Source organism: Protopterus annectens, chromosome 8.part1 (assembly GCF_019279795.1).
Source record: "Protopterus annectens isolate FY-2018-M chromosome 8.part1, PAN1.0, whole genome shotgun sequence".
NCBI classification, from domain to species: Eukaryota; Metazoa; Chordata; order Ceratodontiformes; family Protopteridae; genus Protopterus; species Protopterus annectens.
Window position 1 is genome coordinate 305,310,506 of NC_056742.1, and position 24,264 is coordinate 305,334,769.

A 24,264-nucleotide genomic window follows, 5' to 3' on the forward strand; every position below is an offset into this window, starting at 1 on the left:
AGCTCCTTTTAGGTGGCTGCCAGGACAACCATGGCATCTACAAGGATCACTTTAGTCCAGTGGGGTTTGTCAGAGGGAGCTCTTAAGATCTTATCGACCTGCCTGGATATGGGCTCTATGGTGTCCAGATCCTTCCATGCCCTGGTGGAAACTAGCTTGATAAAGAGGATCAGTCGGGGGGGGGGGGGGGAAGAGACACCCAGTATGTAGGCAAGCTGGTGCTGAAGTTCTCCAAGAGCACAGACTCCCCTGGGTTAGGGCTCTGTGAGGATCTCTAGGATGTCCACAAAGGAGACATAATTGGGTGGATATGTGGGGGGACGCTTTCCCTTCCTCAAAATCAGTGTCTGTAGTGACATTCTTGCAGGGAATCCAGGTGTCTCCTTTTACACCTCATCTTCTGAGAGACCTCTTCAGTGGGATACTCCAGGAAGGTGTCTGAAGAAAAACAGGGTTCCACAGTGGGAAGTGGTTGGGGGCTTTGCAGCAGAGGCTAAACCGGTGGAAGACAAGAGACCTCAAGGACAGTCTCAATGGAAGCAAGGTTGGATCCGATGGTGGGAGCCAAGCTATCAGACACAGAGGCTCCAAGGGAAACAGACTGTTCTGAAAACTTCAGAGTTGAAGTCAACCCCCTGGACTCAATGTCTAAGTTATGGCTCCAAGAAGCACTCTGCCTCGAAGCCATTGGAGTTGAGCGCATCAGGGAAACTAGACTCTCCCGAAGTGGAAGCAACTCTCAGATCAGACATCTTGGTTTTCGTGGCCATCAGACCAGAACAACTCTGAAGCAGGAGGTCGGTCGGATCAGAGAAGGAGCCACAGGACAAAAAGGGAAATGTCTGCCCATGGATCCAGAAGGAAACTGAGTCGGCAGTACTCCCATCTGAATCTGCACCTTGAGAAACTCAGTCTATCCACCTCACGTTCAGACAAGCTCTGGGTAGACCTGACTGAAGTTTGGAAGGTGGTCTGGACACTGGCTTGGACGAGGCCTCTTTGGGAGGAGGGCTCCCAACCGAAACACCCAGCTCCAAGGGTACAGTTAGAGCATAGGGAGCTAAGGGAGTGGGTACCACAATCCCCAGATCCAAGGCTTTAGATCCAAAAGTTTTAGCGCCTTCCTAGGTGGCTCTGAGGAGGAACATTTATAGATTTATAGGTTCATAGGTTGGTACTAGGCTATCAGTCCTAGGGCCTATACAAGCCTAGCCATAACAATTCCCTGGCTATTTCTTCCCACGCTATTTACTTTTTCTGTTTCCCTGGCTTCATTGGGCTTCATATATCAGGGGTTTGAGCCCCCTGAAGTGGAGGGTGTAGAGGGAGTGGAAGGGGGAAGTCAGCACTTCAAAACCAACTTACTGCAGCGGTCTGCGAGAACACGTGGATTAAAACCACCACATACCACACACAAACTCTGTAGGTGAGCAGGGCCTACACAGTAAACGCACTCCCTGTGCGCATACAGGAAGTGCATTTTTTAGACTCCAAAGGCTTAAATGTTTTTTCAGCCATGATAAACCAGATATAGGATTACAGAAGGAAACTGAAAGGAAGAAAAAAAGGGGGGGGGGTGAGAGACACACACACACACACACACACACACACACACACACACACACACACACACACACACACACACACACACACAAACAGGCCATATAGAAGAAACCCGCAAAAACTTAACATACTTTCAACTATAAAAGGGGGCTTATTTTATTTTTTTATATAACTATATATAAAGAAGGAATTAGAAGTGGGAGGAGAGGAAGGAAGAGCGATAAGGGAAAAGGTAAAAGTTGACTCTGGAGCAACAGAATCCCGATACTTCAACTGAGCTGCAAATGAGATCTGGGGAAGGAGGCATTATGGGATGGACAGGAGGAGCTTGAGCATCTAATCTTGAGCTTGGAAAGTGGCAGAGTCAGATCCGAAACCCACAGGTCGAAGCATGAATGAAACTGTCAATATCAGATTTAATTTATCTTGATAAAGTACACTGGAGTTCAGCAAGTTCAGTGTTAGGATCTCAAGGAATCTGTCAAGAGCTGGTATGATCTCTGACAAATATAGAAACACCTCTGGCCTGAAGGCATGGTCAACACTGAACCAAATAAAGCAGAGCAATTTTCTTACTTGAAACCTAGTCCAGCTGCAATACAAATAATGTATTCAAAATGTAGAAAAGCCTCAAGATCAGGCACTCTATTGTTATAACTTCTTGTACTGAGAAAAGTAAGCTCAATTTGATCAGAGTTAGTATTTGCAGTATAAATAATTTGCCATTTAAAAAGCCCAGTAGCAGGGCCTAGCTAAAAAAGCTACAATAAGGGCAGCAAGGGCTTTTGCCAGTAAGATGAAGCAATGAAACAAGATGCAAAAGCTATTCTTTGCTAAACGAGTCGGCCTGTCTTCCCCATCACCCCAGGCCAAACTGCACTGACCTATCCAACCCCCTGAATGACACTGACTTCAACAGTTGGCTAAGTAGTTAATCATACGTTTACATTTGGGCATCATTCTGGGAAGGCATGATTCTACTCAGGACCATCATCTTTCCTACATCTAATGCATGCATGTTGAGATCCAACAGGTCTCTCTGGATGCCCCTTAGGGCAACCACAAAGGCATATTCATATTTTTCTACATTGGAAGAGAGAAGAGCCTTCAAAACAACTCAGACCCTGTGCTTCAGAGACCTGTAACTGTCACCCTTCCATGGTCCAGCCTTGTGAACATGGTGTGCGTGCACCTAACAAATGGAGTCATTAATTAAATTTCTACTTGCTGCCGAGTTAGTAGCAATAGGTTTACAGCCTCCAGACTTTTTTTTGACTCCTTGCTATGTGACAGGGTGGCAATATTGTTTTAATGTATGTTACTACGAGTCTTCTGAAGTGACATTCTGTAAATTTTTACTCCCCCCCCCCCCCCCCCACAACATTTGGAGATGAAGACCATCTCATCTTTCTGGTAAGGTAAATCCTAAGTGCTTTTTTTCATTCTGTACTGCCGATTTCCTCCTTACATGCATTCCAGTAACTCATTCCCTCACCAAGATTTTATAACTGTACTTTCTCCATCACCTATCAAGCTTTATCAGATTACAGCAATTTTGTATTGGTGTGTACTGGATGCTGTTTGCTCGCTTTATCAGAGTTGTTTTAGCACCAAGGATTAAGGCTATGAACCGTTAATGTTCCCTGTAGTCCAGGGTTCGATTCTCTCAGCCTCTATTTGCCTACTGTCTGACTCTGAGAAAAGTCAGTTGAGCAGACAGTGGTGAGACAAATGAGAACATGGACAAGACAATTCCAGGGTCTCCAGACAACATGCATAGTAACTATCTGGACCACATGCCTAGTAGCCATCTGTGAACATGCTTTGATTTTCTAAATATTTATTGGATTTATAGAGTTCCTCTTAGTACGTTTCTGTCTGATTACTGACAAGCTGCTGCCTATTGTTATTTTTAGTCACTGCATGTTTCTTTTATTTAAAATGACTTTGCTCCTTCTTCCAGCCTTGGCCCACACACAGGCAAACTGGGGGCAAGGGGCAGGCACAACAGGTGTAGTTCAATTATCAGATTACCAAAAGAATAAAGTAATATGTAATAATTGCATCTCAGACACATGTACGCACATACGCACATGTGAGCACACAAACAAGGAGTTTTCTTCAGTTACATTTTCATCAAGTCTGATGGTCTTCCTTCCTACTGAAAAACCTGAGATTTAGCAATGATTATATGAACAGATATGTCTCCAAGTACAGCAACTTCTCATGTGATGCAATTTACCATCCCCGATAGGCAAGAGAAACATTACTTTTGAAAAGCCACAGCCCTGGATCCAGGGATGACCTACAAGGTTACAGACATGGGGAAAAATGCAGGGATGACCTACAAGGTTACTGACATGGGGCAAAATGCGGAGACACTTCTGTAAACAGGCAACTCTCCCATCTGCTTAAGCAAAAACATCCTCACAATGGTTTCTTCCTAATTTTATTTGTCCAAATATTCATGTTTTTAACACCATAGCATGAAAAGACACCATTATTGAATAAGGATGTACTTAAAGTGCATATCAGCAATGCTGAGGCATTCTTTAAAATGTCTGCCAACAGTGCTTTCAATCAGCAACTACAATATCCCTACAGTGCCTGTCATCTGTCCTTTGCATGTGATCATTAGTACTGGTAGCACACTTTAATATGCCCGAATCCCTCCCCATCCCTAAAATCAGCTCAGATAGACCAGAGCTCCACATACCCATACAGGTCCCGAAATATCCTTATTACATACTTCTTCAGCTTGCTGGCTTCCAGTATCACTTGAAAATTAGACAAGGAAACACCATGAGCAAACTGTACTGCAACAAGACTAGAAGAGGAACATTACAGGACAGGATTTCCAGAGGAAGTATACAAAGTAATAAGACTTCTTGGCTGATGAAGACCCACATGTTCTACAGCTTTTTAAAGTGCAGTTCTCACCACATAAAAATGTAGCACTCCAGGGAAGACAAAGCAGAATAACCCCCTAAAATACTGCAAGACAGACTGTTATTCAGGAATGCCTAACTGGTTTGGTAACTGGTCTGGTGAAATGGCCTATCTACAAAAGTATCAGCACTTCATCATCTTTCTAGAGATGGCTCAATCAAAACCAAAGAACATGACAGTGTGATTCATCTTCTGCATGAGAAGGTGAGGCAAAGCAGGAGGTAGTGGGTCCTGCTATATGAACAGTTTAGCTGAAAAATACCTCCACAATTTAATTTGAGATGAGGATTAAACTCTTCATTAACTAGTAATCATGCAAAGTATGCAAGATGCATAACAAGCAGTTCTTTGTAACCTTCAATAAGGCAGCACCTGAAGGTGAATTATCATCCACAATATTCATTCCATTAAAGAAATGAATGTGCTTTTCTGCTTACTTTCTAAATCTGGGCTGACTGGCCATGCGAGTTTAGACTACAGAGGACTTTCTATAGTTCCACATTTTGGCAAAACTAATTCATTCAACCAAACATTAAATCATCACAAAATACTACATACAATTACAATTTTCCTTTAGCTGAAGTTCTTAACAATTCACTCACTAGTCTTAACTCCATACCTGTATGTCAGTTACGCACCTATGCACACACACCCACCCTATGCTCTTTACCTAATACTGATGTTCAGATACAACAGTGATCTTTACACCTCTGGTTAGTTCACAATGAAATCAAATCTTTGAACCAACTGCATTAGAGGTTATTTTTATGTAAACTATTTCTCAGAGTACATCGTTTCCTCCATACCAGGAATGTGCTAAAAACAATAGCATATAAGGTGAAGGACCAGATGAGAAAGCAAGAAATGTGAAAAATGCATAAATATAGTTGCAAGTATAGAAAACTTCTGGAAGAACCTCATGTTGTTGATCAGGAGCGAATGCAGGAATGTTTATAGAGAGGCAAATTCAAATAAAGAGATGAAAGGTTAACTCATTCACTCCAATGGAGCTCAGGAATTTTGCACTGTAACTTTCAATGGGCGGAGCCTAAGCCTTTTTAAAGAATTAAATTATGCCCTCACATTTCAAACAAATGTTAATATCTCTGGAACCATAGGGGTTATGAAAGAAGACATGGCAAACCCTTCAGCACAAACTATATTTACAGTGGTAGTATTATTTAGGTTCTAGGTCTTAAAGTGAATTTTATAATTCACAGTAAATACAGTAACTATTAAGTTTATAATATTTTGTGAAGTTAAAATATGTCAGCAACCACTCAAGATACACATACTGTCAGCATCATTTTACTTATTTAGCTGAGAGCTTTCATATGAGGCTAAGGAGTTCTGTAGGTTACTTGGTTGTCGAGATATTTGGAAAAATGTGAAAATTATATCTATGTAAATTAATATCATAAAAACAACAGTTCTCTCTTTACCTCCACTAAACAGAGGTCAAATATTAATGCAGTTGAGCTTGCCATTGTATAAGCTTTAAGATGAATTTTTTTAAAACCTTGTACATAGCATGGTTTTGGAATTATTGATGCAAATATGAACAAGCAATATTTGATGCCTAGACACGTCAGTAGGCACCTGGAGGAGTCACTTGATGTAATGAGTTAATATTGGTAGCACAAGATTGTAAACCAGCATGTACGTAGCCCAAGTCCACTGAACATATGGAAGAAACAGACAAATGTAGGTTTTGTAAAACTGAACTGGAAGCAGTCGCACACCTTGCTGCTGGGTGTGACATACTAATGGGAGAAGGACTGTACACTGAAATATGGCAATACTGTTGCACTGGGGATTGCGCAAACATTATGGTATTGAAGTGGCTGGAAAAACACTGGAAACATGACCCACAAAGCATCATAGAAAATGATGAAGTTTACATCAAATGGGATCACCCACTGCCAACAGTTCAAAAGACAGATAACAGAAAAACAGATATAGTGGTCCATGAAAAGATAAAAGTAGCATTGATCTCCCCACACCCAGTGACCCAGTGTCTTGTGTACAGACAAACAACCATAAAATATCAGGATCTGAAAGAAGAAAAGGACAGCAATGTGGAAGGATACCCAGACCGTTCCAATAGTAGTAGGAGCAACGGGTCTTATAAAAAAAGAATCCGCACTCTTATTTAGATGTTACTAGTACGTGCAACTCCATACGAACTGCAGAAGGCATCATTACTGGGCACTTTGTGGGCGCGGCAAGGAGCACTTTTGGCTGACAAAGACTGAACAATACTATTTCATGAACTTTAATCGTACTTTGACTTAGGAATGGGGTCCATTCCAGTCATGGTATTAGAAACCCAAAAGATTTGGAGAAATTAAAAAAGGAAGCGCAAACATCTTACAATGCAATTCTCTTTTGAGGAAAACAGGATTTAAAGAGAAAGATGACTGGGATACATACAAATGTCTTTTAGCTTTTTTGATTTACAATTACTATATTTTAGTAAAATAAGAGCTAAAAAAGACAGTTTTGTAATGCTCATTTTTGTTTGAGTGGGGAGCTTTTTTCACCCATTATAATCATCTTATAAATCCCTACCCAATGCCCTACACCCATCCTGAGGTATATTTGCCACCTCCTACCCCCACCCCCGACTTCCTCTGAAAGGGCTGGGACCAGCAGAGATTTTAGGAGCAACCTGGAGGTCTGGGTCTCAACATCCGCCAGAGAGGTTAACATTCTGATCTATTCCATTGCAGTTCCCTACCTTATGGTTCCTATGATAAAGTCTGAGGGGCAGGCTATGCAACAGGGACATGTGTTGTTTCGCCCTGCTTCCACAGCAGCTCAGCCATGTCCCCACCCTATCCCTCTTTGGGCTACACCTCACAACGATGTTGCTAACCTCCACTAGGGATTCTTCGGAGGGCGGTTCTGTGGGGCGTCACCTCCAAGAAGGGATGGTAATGACCATGTCTCCCCTGCCAGTCAGCCACATGAACTGCAAACTGAACCTGGGTCAGCTGTACCATAATCATGGCTTTATCCCCCTCTTTACCACTAGAGTAGCTACTGTAATGATCATTCTGAAGCAAGCTACTCCGAATATGGGATTAAGAATTCAGTTGAAGCAAGGAATGTTTCCATATCCTAGAAAAGATATATAAATAATCTTTCAAGGCACCCCCCCCCCTTTTTTATTCTGTAAAGCTCAAAAAGTATATAATAAAATGGGCAAATTCTGAAAGCTAAGAAACACTGACTGATAAAAACACTTCAGTATACTTTGCATTGAAGAAAATATCTTTACAAAACCATTGATCCACAAGACTTCCGCCATTAGTGTAGTACTGCAAGTGAGGTATGTAACACCATGCAAATGTATCAATCAACATGTAAGTAATCAAGAGCTTTTACTCTTAACATTTGAAATATGACAACCTATTCTTATAGATATGAACATGCATAGGATACTTGGAAGAAAGTCATTAATGCATCAAGGAAATAAAAGACCAGATGTAGAAATATCCAGCAAATTACAGGACACACAGTGAGGAAACAGGGCGATGATCGCTAATACTGTCAGAACATTACAGCATATATGGAATGCCTTTACAAGAGTGACATAAAAAAATATACATTTTCCTGAACGGAGGTTAGGTCTTGTAGGCTCCGATATGTTCAGTTCAGTTATCTCACAGCAATCTGAAGTTCTGTTTCCTGTACAGACCTAACCAGCTTACACTGTAAGGGAAAAAAAATAACTTAATTCTGTTAATGGATTTTAAAGCCTGGGTACATCTGCAGTAAGACTTCCTGAAAGAGCAGAAGGGAGAAGGAAAATGATAAATTTAACTGCTACACAGATACAGCTGCCATAATGGGACATTCCAGTATTATCAACCAGCCAGGGTTTAGCCTCATTCTTACACCTGTCAGCTTTAATTAACTGGATTTTTTTTTATTTAACAATTAACATGGCTACCCCACAAAAGCTCTAATCTTATCCTGTTGACCAGAACAATGCTACAGTTACAGGTTCATAGGTACTTACTAGGCTATTGATCAGACAGAATCTAAAGCAGCCTAGCCTTACGTTCCTATGGTAGCTCTTAGCCCTCATTCTGCATATGAATAACCCAGAGATGGGCCGAACAACAATATGTTAGGACATTTACAAGTTTCCCCTAGCCACAAGGGACAGGAGTGCTAAACCGGGTGATGAATTGGTAATTATGCATTCGCTGTTCCAAATTATGTCCAAATAGAGTAATAGAAGTACTGTAATTTTTTTTACGTTGAGTGATGGAAGATGCCACAGGAGCTATATTCTCTGTAATAAACAGAACACATTGGAGAGAAAAGTTATGTATTTTGCAGGAGAGCCTGAAGTCCCTTTAACAGGTGTTTATGACACCACTGGGACATGCAAATGTGAAATAGGTCAGAAGCTCTGTTAAGTGATGCACAACACTGAGAAGAGGGACAAAGCTTTCAGACAGTCCGCATAGTTAAGCTATTGGCCTGTGAATTTTTTTTTTTTTTGTGAAAAAGCACCAAGGTTGTAATGTATACTTAATGATCCAGATAATGACTACAGATTACAGTAAACATTACTGAATCTAAATGCAATACTTTTAATATAAGCTGTTTATTTTAAAAATACTTCATTTACAACAGATAAATGGTGATGAAGGGAAAGTTCACTGTCGACACAGGTTCCCAGATCCTTAACTACTGAATGAATTTTTAGGGTTGTATTATCAATGGAATAGTTACAAGGGGGAGTCATGCTTGCTGGAGGATAAAATTATACACTTCTTGGCATGTAGCTTCATGTCAGATAAATGGAGGACAGCACCAGTCATTTCCCTGCACAAAGGTGGGGTTTTGACACTAGCTATTTAATAAGGACAGACCCTCTTGGAGGATCGTGTGTCCTCAGGGAGTTTATGATGGCACCAAGTTTTCAATCATCTGAAAATCTGGTCAGCCACAAACTCTTAACATTAGCTATGACAGAAGTAAATGCCAAAGAAGAGTGGTTCAAGGAATGAACCAGGGGTACACCACTACTGACATTCTTTTGGAGGACACGGAGAAATCCAAACTTTTTGGGTTCTATTCTTGAGCCTGTTTGCTATCAGTTGCACAGGGATTGATATTTAGCTGGAAGAGTTTATGGAAAACAGACTGCGGAATGGTGTTGAAAGCTTCTGCGAGGGCCAGATACGCAGTGTGCACTTTTTTGCCCACATCCATTGCTTCAATAACTTGTTTGAATAGGTCAGCCAGGTTAAGTAGGCAAGACCTACCACTGAAAAATCTGAAATGGGGTGGGTCAAGAGTCTGCAAGTTACCTATATCCTTATTTATTAAATTAATAAATGATCCTTTCCATAGCCTTGCAAATGAGACTTGTCATATTTATGGTTCTACCATTTCCTGGGTCCACTGCAGCCCCACCTCTGTGCAAGGGAATGACTGCTACTTTCCTCCATGCATCAGACATGAAGCCTGTTTTTAGGCAGATATTGAACCGCTTATTTGGACAATCAGACAAGTCAAGTTTCAGACCGACCAGTAGGCAGCCTGCTATGTTATCTGGCCCCCATAAACACACAGTTCTTGGGCTTAGAAGGCACCTTGAGAACTTGTTCTTGGGAGATCTGAGGGGCATGCAAGTGTGGGTATACGGTCTAAGAATATTTGGGGGGGGGGTGAAATCTGAGTTAAGGTTTTCCCTGCTAGCAGACTAACTATGTCTTCTGGATCAGAGAAAGTTATATTTTCTATTAGCTCTGCACAATGCTGGGCACTGTTTCTAAGATTTTTAACATAATTAAAGAAAGCTTTGTGGTGATCTTTCTCCTGGGTAGCCAGTTTTACCTCCTATCTGGATTTAGTTTATTTGATCATGGTCCGGAGCTCCTTGTTAGTTTAACAAGAGCAGTTTTAGTATCTTGAGACTTTTGATTTATTTTTGCATGCAGTTATTTTCTTTATATTTGATTTCCACCATAAGAGATTATTTTTTAAATTTGGCTCTGTATTTCTGAAAGGAACAGATACAGCTATGCAGTTATTTACATGTGCATTAAACTAACCAAACCCAAGCAATACCACCACCAAACAAACAAACAGTGAAGAACTCCGCATAAGCCATAGAGTCATGTACATGGAAGGGGATTTTGAGTTTAACCAGGTCATTATTCAGTTTCAGTGGATAAGCCTCTGATGTTCTCTGAATGCAGAGGCACTAGAAGATGCTTCAAGCTTCAGTCTTAAGATGAATGTGACTGATTTGTAGGATGATTTGACCAAGGAGAAAGTTACAATTGGCAGGAAGCAAAGCTGCACCATACTGGTAAGGCCCAAGTCCAAATTTTAATCGCCCCCCCCCCCCCGGTTGGGGTGTGGACTATATCGTCCAAGGAGTTTATACTGATAAAATTCACAAATTTATGGGCATGCATGTTTTAGGATCCAAAGTCTCCCAGTTTATAAAGGACAGCTGGAAAGCCTTCTAGGAGAATGGTGTTTGACATAAAACACAGGGGCTGCATAGCAGGTAGGAGGTATGGACAAGGAGAACATATATGGAGTCCTATAGTTAGCTACATGATATGATAAGGGGTGTTAATACTGTGAGCATGGAAATGTTCCAGGTTATTATCTAATAAGACTGGATCTCATTTTTTTTTTAACTTTTTGTAAAGAATATGGACACACCACTGCCTTTAGTGCCTTGTCCAATGTGGTAGGTCTGAATGTCTGACAGGCATTGAAACCCTGAACTGATGGAGTACTTTCAATGGCCTTGAACCAGGTCTCCAATGCATACATTAATATTTTCTAGACAAGTGAATGAAGTTTGCTTTTTGTTAAGAGTCCTAGCATTTAGCAGGAATACCCTAACGTACCTGGATTCTGTTGAGTTATGTTGGAAGCTTTAGAAGACTGACATTGCCTAAAAAAGGCACTAAAGGGGTGGGTGGACAAGAATTTAAGCAATATATGAAACGCCTTATATCTGACAGAAGGTGGAATGAAGGAAAATTCTCGTGCATAGTGGGGATTTTGCTTCCAATGATCCATGCTTCTGGCATAGTCTATTTATCATTTTGACTGCATGCATTCAACAGAACTGTGGGACCCTTACGCTTTTAGAGAGCTTTAACTGGGTGGACAAACTCTGGGCTTTAGCGGGGGGGGGGACTTGGCCTGGTTTAAATGACATCAAACCTGATTAGTTCACCTGCAGTAAGTCATGCTGTACAAGTTTTCCAGGAGAATCTTGGGCAGAATTGTGGCTAAACCGCACATCTATTAGCACGTGCAGTGCTGGAACCATGGGAGGGGACATCTGCCAACCCTTCTACTGTATGTCAATTCCCAAGTAAAAGTGTACATTATTGACAGAAGCAGCCAGTTATTGTGATATTAACAGTGAGCAAGTTTTAATTAACAGATAAGACCAAGCCCACTGTTAAACTGCTTAAACAGGGGAAAGGATGGTGATGGCCACAAACAGAACATTACTGAGCATATTCACTTCAAATGGAGTACTAAAACAATCAAAGGACGAGTTCCTCCAATAAGAAAAAGTACAAACGTGAGGCAGAATTAAGATGTTTACTCAGTGAGGGGACAAAAAAGGTACTGGACATAGCCTTTACTTCTACACTGAATTGTTGCCCTCATCCTGTGAAACCATGTGGAATAGGTGGAGTGCAACCGTATGTCTTCAGTAATGAGGTACTCTAACATCAAAAAGTAGACTAGAGGGAGCTACGAGTTTTGGGAGTAAATCTATAAGTTTTAAGAAATGAGCAAATTCAGCTTTTTACTAAAGAGATGGATATTATATCTAAACATTTTACACATCATGGTTATACAGACTGAGGTTGCAGTAGCCAAAGAAAATGCTGCTGAACAAACAATGGATGAATTTTTGATGCATTTTCCCTGTACACCTGTTAGAAATATTACTGCAGTGTTTTGTGGTTTTTAAAAGAAACTGGGATTTCTTAACACTTGACCTGATTAAGCACAAACAGTAGGTGATGTTCCTAAACTTACTTCTACTAATAATAAATTAAAAAAAAAACAGCAGTTAAAATTTCCAACCAGCACTTTAAAATAACATGCACAGCAGTCGGGGGACTGGCACCTATCCATATACTAATCATACAGGCTACATATTTGTGTGCACTATACAATCTTTTGAACATACAACTAAAAAGCACTATACAATAACAATGTTATGCCGACTGCGACAGTGCTAATTGTTCTCAAAATTAAGAAGTTGCTCATTATTCTATGCTGGCAAAACTAACGTAAATTTTAAAGACAGTATTGCAGAACATTTGTACGATGTTAAGAAGAAAATCAAACAATGTACTTGCTAAACATTACTCAGGTAATTACAGCACAATTTTGTACTTTTAGTTTGACAAAAAATATATTTAAGTTGTAGAGGATGAGATTTCTTTTTATATAATGGAACATTAGGAACACAAATAGTACCAATACATTTTACTGCTTAACCAGGTTTAAATGAATTCTATAGTCTTAAGCCATGTGGAAGCAGGCATTTTAAGATGGCGATTATATGTCATTAAACTGGTATTAAATGTTGTCTGTAATGTGCATATATTTTTTTTTTACTTACTCAGTCGGGGTGTGTCATTCATGCTAAAATGTATTTATTTGCTTTAATTCTGAATAAAACCAGGTTGAGCATTGCAGACTAATCATAGCTGTTCGTTTCACTGTCTTGTAAAACTATTCCAGATTTATCTGTTGTTGGAAACCTCAGCCTTGATTTGCGGATGTAAAAAATGATGTACTGGTTAGGTGGATCAACACAGAAAAAAGTACCAGCATGGGGAGCTCTACTAACATAATCACTGCATTACGGTATAGATAATCCATCAGTCATGACTGATGTGAAAGTAAAAATCCTGCTTTTTGCTTTGTAAAGAGATCTACTGCTACCCTAACCTCCCTCCTTTACAAGCAAGCAGATTTGTTACTTGCATAGGGATGGTGATGCTATTCCTCTCTGAAAAAAATGTGTGATTTATACCTGTATGCAGCCATTACTGGAACAGCACAACAGCATACTCTACAGCAGCATTGTACTGATAGCAGACGCAAACACATTTCAGGGAGACAAACCACCTGTGGTTAAAATCAGAAAAAAAACATTTGTGACAGAAATTCCAACATCTACAAAACAAATACTAGAACTTTTACTAAAAAGCAAATAGAGAGCCATAACAATTCAAGATACTTGTAAAGAGCATCCAAAGATTTTGCTGACTTCACTAGTAAACAAAGGGGTTTAGAATTTAAGCTCAGACAGCACCATCAGAAAATATGCATCATCCTCCTGAATTCTTGGTCGACGACCTCTCTATCTGGCAGTGGGTGGAAGCTCACTATTAATGACCTAAATTTATGGGCAGTCAAAGCTTCTAAAAGTACTTTATTTCATTTTGTTAAAACGTAATCCTGAAATTGAATAAAATTTATCAACTTGTATATCTAATTCTTTTAATGAATTTTTAGAAGTAGATGTGGTAAGAAGTATATCATCTGCAAATAACATTATTTTTGAATTATATTGATTATATAAATTTATACTCTCTATTTTGGGAATGTTTCGTATTGAGATGGCAAATATTTCAATGGCTAATAAAAATAATATGGGGGACATGGGACAACCTTGTTTTGTGCCTTTTGTCAGTATTATTGATTCAGAGGTGAAAGGTCCTAATTTTACATATGCTAAATTGTTTTTATATATGTTCTTTATTAATGAAATAAAGGAGCTAGGAAACTCATAATATTCTAATATTTTGAGCAAGAAATCACAGTTTAAGGAGTCAAAAGCTTTCTCTATATCCAATGCAACTATTAAGGCCTCTTGTTTTTCTCTATTTAAATAGTCAATAATAGTTAGTATTCTTTGTATATTATCATAGGTACGCCTATTATGTATAAAATCCTGTTTGATCTTCATTTATAATTTTTATCAGATTTTTTGATTCTATTGACTAGAATAGCCATAAAGATTTTATAATCATTGTTAGTAATGAAATTGATCTATAGGAACTGCATTTTGATGCATCTTTATTTTCTTTTATTATAGGAGTAATTAATGAGCATCTCCAAGATGGCGGAATGGTGTTGTGTGTTTGTATTTCTATTAAGGTTCTTTGGAAGACTGAGATTATAGATGATGGAAAGATTTTGTATATTTCAGCTATAATACCATCCATTCCTGGAGCTTTATTATTTTTGCTTTCTTTGATTTTCTCTGAAATTTCTTTAAGAGCAATTTGCTTTTGAAGTTCTAATTTTAAATTTTCTGGGATTGTTTTAATCAAATTTTATGATGTTGAATAAAAAAATGATTTTCAAATAAATGATAATCATATAATTGGTAAACAATCTCTCACTTTAAACTATCTAGGTATAACATTAAGTACAACATTAGAAAAAAAATTAAATATAAATTACAGGGAAATCATAGACACAAAGTCAAATATAATAAAATGGAACAAAATATATATATAACATTTGAAGATAGATTGCAAGTAATAAAAATGATATTACTTCCAAAAATCCTATACATAGCACAAGCTATTCCAGTAATACCAGACACATATTTTTTAAATACATTATTATTAAGATTTCTTTGACATCCTAACAAAAACAGAACAGCTTATACACACCACATTAGACCATGGAAACTAGGTGGAATCAATTTCACGGATATTAAAACTTATATTAGAACCTCCATTTTTAAAATAATTATAAATTGGATAGATCCGTGCTATTCTTCTAACTGGAAATCTCTCCACACTGTTATTTATTCAAATGAAAATACCATTTTAAAGAATTTAATGATAGACAATCATATTAATAAACCATGGCATATCTTATGCGCTAGCCTTCAATATAATCTAACAAAACCTACTAATCTAAAATACTTAAAATGATATGCATAATTCATTTAGAAGATGTGTAACTTCTAATACAGATATAAAGTTATGGCTAGAACTTTTATATCCTTTCAATGTAGCAAGAAATTTTCCAAACAAAATGCACAGGACGGTTTTCATTACTTGGGAAAAGAAACAATTAATTTGCTGGCAACAATGCATTAATGAACATAAGGTTTTGGATAGTCAACTTATAATAAAAACTTATAATATGATGTCTTTGAGTTTAACTGTGTGTGATAGTATTTATTTCATTTAGTTATCTTTATCAGACTTAGTATATTATAGTTATCTAAGTATTTTTTGTGACTGTAACTATGTGAGTCAGTATTAAACTCACTAGTAATAATGAGTAACTGTAGAGTTGTTAGTTTCTGTCTTTTAAAACTTTCTTTAAAACACTAGTATGTTTGCCTTAATGTATTCTCTGTGGAGCTTTTCTCCCCGGGCCTCTACTGAAAATGGAAATACCTCCAGTTAGACTGGCCCGGTCAACAAATGTAAAATAAATAAATAAATAAATCTCTCTACATCAGACTGGATATTATTACAAAGATTATTACAATACTCAAGATCTATGCAGAATAATTAACAATTCTTCTTTTAGAGATAAACCTACACTTATAACTCATTTACATGAAATAGTATACAATAATCAAAATTGGGAAAATTTGACATCAAAATTATATAATATTTTAATAAATTATAAAGTTAAAATCAATCAAAAATTTTGGAATCATATAACAAAAGGTCATTCAATAAATTTATCCCTGGAAAACCAAACCAAAATACTAAATTCTGTTAAACTGACATTCAACATACAATTTTGGAGAATTTACACGTTGACATCTGTGCACAGATCTTTTTTTACGCCAAATAGATTTAAAAAATGTAATACTTCTAATAATGTTACATGTTGGAGATGCTTGCAGAGTTGTAAAGCAGATTGGACACATATATTTCATGACTGTATTAAAGTTAAAAAATTTGGGGAAGATGTCAGCAATTTCATACAAGCCATATTCTCAGATACATCTGTAGTAAGTAAATCTCTAATTTTGTTGAATGTTAATGAGAATTTAGATTTAAATAATAGCAATCTCTACCTACTATGGAACATTCTAGCAAATGCTAGAAAATGTATTACCAGAAAATAGAAATCAAATCTGGAACCATCATTTAAAGAATTTCTGCTAATATTGAAGGAAACTGCATTACTGGAAACCAGAGTAAAAGAATTAAGATTAGGACCAAGACGATGGAACAAGAATCCATAGAAAAAATACTATCACTTATTGAGACACTAAACTTGAATTCAAACTCTTAATGAGAGTAAAAGAAAAAGGAACAAATGATCTCTCATTAATATGATGTTACTCTGACTAGACTGATCAATATAATAATTTAATTTCAGGCCAACTGTAAATATTGTATATAGTTAATCATACTGTTTTACTTATCAGAAAATGTATTAAGATCATTATACAATGGAATTATTTGAAAGATTAATAAAAAACACTTGGAGTAAAAGTACTTTATGTACTACACGTTGTAAGGTTTAAACATGCATGCATAAAGTTAGGACAATGGGCACGAGTTTTATATCTTTTCCACTATGTTATAGTCTTGACATTCACAAACTTATTTGCACACAGCATGTTGCTAATGGACTGTAAAATGCAGTTCATTCTGAAGAATCAGAGTCCTCAAGCAGAACAAATGATTAATTTTAAGATACAACACATGCAACATCATGTTAAGAGAAGAAACACCAGTTTGAAAAAGGCACACAGCAATCAAATCAATGCCTAAAAACTAAACACCTGTTCAAAGTGACTGCCATCTGCACTTGCAGGAGGCAAGAATGACGTTCAGCACAGGTTTTTAAAACATTTCATGTTGCAGCATCTAACTCAGCCAAAGTACCATTACAGCTTTGCTTCTGCTTTACAAAAGGATACAGAGTTCATAATAGCTCTTTGGGGACAACATAGATGTCCGGAGTTCACCAAGCATGTTAGAAGCATGCTTCAAAGCATCCATGAGTTTATTTTTGTCCTAAAAAAAAAAAAAAAAGAAAAAAAAATGTAATAAGTCAATACTCAGAAGTTGTTAGCCCGATCATAAGAAAGGTGCTGTCTCCTCAAAATGAAAAGGACTCTCACATGTTTGGCAATACATAGCACAGAAAAAAAAAACAGGAAACAAAACCAGCACCTAGTAGATTATAGACTTACCACAAGAGACAGTTGTCATTCAGTTATACAAACAAAGTCAGTTTATACAGATTTTTAAAGGCTCAGTCAATACAAAACTAATCATACCATTTTTCCTAATGAAGCTGCACAGAGCTCCTTAACACATTAAATAAATGCATGTTCAACTTGCTCAGCATAAATGAATACATCTATAAACCTGAAGTGAATTCTAATGTCATAACACAAAAGTCTTAGCTTGCTATTGTTTATTCTTACCCATGTCTCAACCCTAGCAGGTACACATAACTAACCTGACATACTTCACTTCTAAAAACAGCACACTCAAGACCTAATAACAGTTAACTGCAAGAAAGTTAAGAAGAAATCCAAACAAACACACCACTGAGGTTCTGATATAAAAAGAAAAAGGAGGAGCTCAAATCCACAAATTTGTGAATTGTTTTACTTGTTAAAAGCAAAGCAGTGTGTTTTTGAGCTTTATTTTTCTAGAAGAACTTCAGTGGTGACTTAGTTCAGATTTTTGCTTTTTCATCACTGAGCAGGAGTTTCCAGTCTGCTTTCTGTTGGTGAAAGATAAGAAGCAACCTTGATTCAATAATCAGAGAAGCAAAAATACTTATTGTCTACTCCCACCACTAGTTACATTTACTCTTTTGATAACTAGGCCTGCGGGCTGATTCTAGAAGTCTTTTCGGCTCTAACCCAGACAGTAAGGTAAACAACAAATACGGATGACGTTCAGATGTCATACAAAGAGGCACAGCAATAACAGGATACAACAAAGATGATTTAAATGTTATGTAAAACAAAATAATGTTGAAGATAAATCCATGAAACAAATCCAATGCAATACAGAGATCTAAGATAATGCTGAACAAGTCAAATACTGCTTAGGGTATCTAACTGAGCTACAGTACAGTTTTGTTGAGATAAGATGTGCAATGATGACCTTTTCCTTATAGATACTTCTTCCTACAATCTAAGAAAGTATTACAATTCAGATTACCAACAGTGAAGGCATTTTAATTTGTCAGTTTGTAAATGTCTGCTGGCACGTGATTCCAATTTGTAGGAATTAAATTGCAGAACTTCTCTTAACAGCCTGAACAAAAGGGAGTCTTTGGAAGGTCAGTATCATCATTTGATATGTTAACAAGTATGGAAATGTTCTCAATGTTACTTTACTTTTGAGAGTAGGGCAATACCTTCCACATTAGCTTGAGAGTATAGGTTGATAGCAGTTGACACAGACAAGGCTTTAAACAGGAAGACAGTTAGTATTGGTCAGGATTGTACAGGGATTTTCATGCCCAGGTGGTAGATGAACACCTGAACATATAGTTGACTGCGGTTTGGATACAATGTATATTATGGACAGAGTCGAGAGTTGTTAATGAGAAGACTGAATTCTAAACAGGGTATAAGCACATGTTTGGCAAGGGCATTTCCACTTTGAGAGGCAATGCCTCTCAACTGCCCAGAATTTTGCACACTGTCCTGACAGCTACCTCATATGTTTTGCCTGTTCCTCATAACATTTTTAGTTTTCTGACAAATTAAGGACTGAAGTCACAAAATAATGACAAATTTAAATTTCAGACTTCATATCCTTCAGAAAATGCATGCCAAGTAAAGACCTGTTTCAGCAACCTTCTAAATTTAAAAGTAATATTTAAACTCTTTCTTATGTTAGGCCTTTACTCCTACATTAACTTTTGCTTTCTGTAGAATTATTTCACCAAGAGGATTAGAGGCATGCTGAACAATAATATTGTTAAAGGATTTAACATGCAGCTGTTATATATGTATGTTGGTTGTAACTTCGTCAGTGTGCTATATGAAGGTTACAGTAGGATCTACAGTAAGTCATAAATACTTAAAGCTCTTTGCTTGACTACCAAGTTATCTAAAGCTTTTTGCATTAAAAACGTTGTTAGACTCGAAAGCTCTGCAGTGCGTCGTGAATAAAGTTAATTTGTGTGATGGTCAGACTACTGGTTTTAACTGGAATTCTCTAGAGCTGGGATACGTAAGGGTAGGTTTTTGCTTAGTTTTGGATGCATCCCAAACAGCACTGAGGCAGTTCTTGAGAAATCAAATTAAAGATGATTTTCCCTGAGCCAATGACATAACTGGGTAAAATCTTTACGCAAGGCATAATGTACAATGGAAACAATTTCACTTGAGTAATTGAGGATTACATCATTGACCAAAAGGGTTATACGGAGGTTATTACATCACTAATAAAGACTGAGAAACGACTTAGGCCAAGCGCTAACCCTTGACGTTCACCCAATTTTAAAGGTGCCTTCGGCAATATACGACTGGATTTTAGAAGTTTATTATTTATGCAGTCATGGAACCATGCTGAGAGGTTTTGTCTGAAACCCAAAGACTTAAGTTGGTTTATTATTTGCTGGGTATGGATTATATTTCACACATTCTGACTAAGTCAGTAAAAGAGATATTCCATCCAAGGTCTTTGTGATAGGACAGCACCAAGACTGGCCAATAAATTCAACTGTACGGGGGGTGAGTATATTTTAGTATGAAAGTTATCAATTCTCTTCAAACTCTGACTATTCCATGTTCCACATTTATACTGTGTGTAAATAAAAATCAACACGGATAGCTGAATACATTTCAGGGCAACTGCAACTGCTCCAGTCCCATACCTACAGTTTACATTTTTGATGCAACTGTGGAACAGGTATAGCTGTATTGCACAAGTAATACTTACAGGAAAAGTCACTGTATTTTTGCTTTTTGGAAGCTAATTTTATTTTTCTTGCCTTCTTTTACTATATCCTCTTGATTAACCAGTGGGTGTTGTATGCAGGCTTTTCCTGTTAGTGTTCAAAAAAGATGTACTGCAGTATAATGGGGGTGCCTGTGTACTTTTCATTTATGTTTACTGGAAGAGTACTTTGTCTGAATTTGCACTGATGGTTCACTGGCAAATTTCACTTCCCACTTGGGAGACCTTGGTTCAGTTCTTGGTCAATGCAACACCCTTTCCAATTGGCTTGCTGGCCTTACTCACACCATCTGTTGCAACCTATAATGCTGAATCCTTGCATGCTAAAACACTTAGACAACCAAAGACAGCTCATTAGGCAGCTGTTACAGGGCAGGTATGGGATAGCCCAGTTCCTTTACCCTACCCTCCGTTACAAACAATCCCCCAAATCATTTCCTTAATTAACCAACCCTCCCCAAAGTCAACCAATTGTATAAGTCTGCTGTAATCCATCTAACACCCTCTACAACAAATCCTCTTAAGAAAATAAATCCCACCCCAATACAGAAAATGCACCTACAATACAGGTATCCCTCTCCCACTTCTCCAACTCTTGGGGATATCTCACAGTTAATGTGGACTTATGGTCTCTTAAAATAACACAAACAATGTTTTCCTCTCTCAGGGAAGGGGGGGTGGGGAATCAGGTCATTAAAGACTGCAGATCCACAACTACCATCCTAGTGTTTAATGGTAAATGTTTTGCATCAGACAGCAGGAACTTGGGACCCATCCTAACTGGACCATTAGGAAACCATATCCTTGACAAGGGCAGCCCTACTTGCTTTGCATATGTACTCAATGAAGGCTTCAAAGGCTGCATTCTTTTAAGACAAATGTCAAGGTAGTTACATCACTGTCGCAGCGAGTTTTAACAAGTTCAGAATGGGTAGTTTTATGTTTGGCATAGCAAAACTTTATATACCCTTGTCAAAGAGCTTTATATTTGGAAGCCTTTTGGCCCAAAAACTTTAAGACAAAAGGAAGCAAAAAGCTGGGTGTCTTTCCGTTAAGTACTTGGCTTTACCCTCATGGTATATCTTAACTGGCAACGTTTATCCATATCATGTAGCAAGTGCCATGGACAGCTCACGCACTGGACTACAACTCTCTCAAAAGTAGAACTGACTCTTAATTTTACTTTACTTTTCCTAATTTGGGACTTAGAACTCAATGTGCAAGTGGCACAGAGTTTCAACTTCTATTTTAAAAGAAGGCAGGTGACTTGACTGGGTTATTAAAAAGGGTATACACACTCCAAGAATAAGCCAATTACAATGATTGGGCTGCTAGATAAAACAGTGAGAAGCCCTTCCCAAGGACTTTGCATCAGTTGACTGGTGCTTGAGGCAGCCTGAATCAAAACTAGAAAAAGATGGCATGACTTGCAGATGGGACTGTGTGAGCATGCAAGAGAAGAATTACTAGACTATGCATTCAAAACTGTCTACCAGCCTGAAGAACATAAGTATTTTTAAACAGTCAATATTGTGGTTGGGGTTTTTGTGTGTGTGTGTGTGTGTGTGTGTGTGTGTGTGTGTGTGTGTGTGTGTGTGTAGGGTTGCAATAGGTTGCACTCTATCAGCATTTACTCAGAACTAAAAATATATTACTGTTGCCATTATTGATGCATTCACTTATTTAAGCACAACCAGACATCTGAGGTGTACACAGTCAATAAAGTGGTTGTAACTGACTGAGGTGCGTGCCCACCCTTGTACATGGGGGTTTCACTGTACACATCCTGACAGCGTCAAGATGAAATACCCTGCTGTAGCCATTATTTATGTATCCATTTACTAGATCACAGATACCTGGAGAGTCTAAATGGCAGCAAATGGTGGGCAGAGAGTCTGTGGATAACACTAACTGACCCCTGCTGTCATGTGATCAGTTATACAGTCACTGACCTGGCTTTGAAGAGCTAATGTGCACAAGAGAAAATAAGCTAAAATAGGTTAATGCAACATTTTGTTAAGTAGCTCACAGTCAAGACATCTGAGGTGTACATAGTCAAACTACGTAGGAGGAGTGAGCACTGAGGCAGTCTGTGGTTTAATATGACTGACTCCAGCTATTTGATCATAGATAGACAGTCACTTGACCACAATAATATAGCCCCAACCTTGTGCTTTGAAGTCAACAGTTGCCACCAGCAAATACTCCCTATGGTAGAGTAGCCAAAAAAAGGCTTATGTACATACTGCTCTACTACAAATTTAGGCATAAAGGAAAGATGACTTCTAATTGCAACTCTTATTACAGAAAGCCACAGAAGGTGGTTCAGAAAGAGCATGAATTTCTGAGCTTCTAGCTTAGGAAGCAGCTACAAAAAGCCTTTTCCAACAAAGGTATTTTATATCTGCAGTAGCAACTGGTTCAAAGGGAGCCTGAATAAATTATTTCAGAACAAAAGTACTCTACTTAAGGAAGTACTCATCTCTCAGTGAAGGTTTCCACAGGAAAGCAACCTTTATCATGTTTCTAGTAAGCTAAGGAAATGCCTTGTTGCATCCTGGAAAACTTGGAGATTGCAGTCAAATGAGCTTTAACTGAACTGCAACTTAAACACAAAAAAAAAAATGGTGAAAAGACAGAGTTAAAATAACCAGAACCACTACAAACTCAGTCAGGCACACTAGAACCAATAAAGGCAAATGTAATAAAGTCTGTGCACAGTCAATGAATACAAACTGTAGGTGATCACCAATGGTTAAATGTTTATATTTTAATAACAAAGTGTTATTAAAATATAAAAATTTAACCGTTGGTGGTCAGCTGCAGTTGATATTTATTGACTATGCACGGACTATATTACATTTGCCTTTATTGGTTCCAGTGTGCTTGACTGAGTTCATAGTGGTTCTGAACTGCAACTTAAACCGCTATCAAATACACTTTCTAGATGCAAAGTACTTCAGGAACATGAACTTCAGAAGTACAGGCAAGCATGGAAGGGCTGTGGCTGACTAAGTTTGCGGACGACTGCAAACTGGGTGCTATAATGGAGTCTCCGGCCGACATGGAGATCCTCCAGAAGGGCCTAAATGAGACTGATGCATGGTGTCAAAGCCATGGTCTCAAGCTAAATGCAAAAAAATGCATAGTAATCCCCTTTACAGAGTACCCGCAAACTACAACATAGGAGGTAATCCCCTGAAATCTGAAGAAGAAATAAGAGATCTAGGGACCCAGGTAGATAGTCAGCTTTACTTTGATAACCATGTTGCCAAAGTGGTTAGAAAATCCTTCTATGTGACCCATCTGATCACAAAAGGGTTCGCATCAAGATCTAAGGATGTAATGGTGTCCCTCTACTCTTCCCTCATCAGACCCACTGTTGAGTACAATGCACCAATTGGAATGTACCTGGCTAGACATCTCCAGCAGCTGGAGAGACCACAGAGGTACCTAACCAAGAGGATTACTGGCCTCAAAACAGTTGCCCTATGCAGCACAATTGAAAAAGCTAAGACTGCTCTCTGTTGCATACCGCTTTCTCAGAGGCGATCTCTGTCTAACATACAGAGCCATGTCCAACCCAGAATTGCTGAACATGCTCCATCTTAGCAAAACCAAATCTACTCGAGCTACACGCTCTAGGGATATAAACCTCAACACAACAATGAATAGAACATGCTGGAGTGATAGATTCCCTTCGCAGAGACTTCTCTTACTATGGAACAGAGTCCCGATCAACATAAGACAGAGCCCCTCACTATCATTCTTCAAGAGGAACCTTGAT

At 38.2% G+C, this 24,264-nt stretch overlaps 1 protein-coding gene across 1 annotated transcript in view; it reads right to left on the reverse strand.

The window, feature by feature from the left end:
* Window positions 1-24,264, reverse strand: part of VPS35 (VPS35 retromer complex component) — a gene marked incomplete in the record, with an annotated part of 976,266 nt that overhangs the window by 841,131 nt on the left and 110,871 nt on the right. Inside the window, 1 exon segment of the mRNA XM_044081892.1 lies at window positions 17,462-17,558. Within this exon segment, the coding sequence (XP_043937827.1) occupies window positions 17,462-17,558 (97 nt within the window).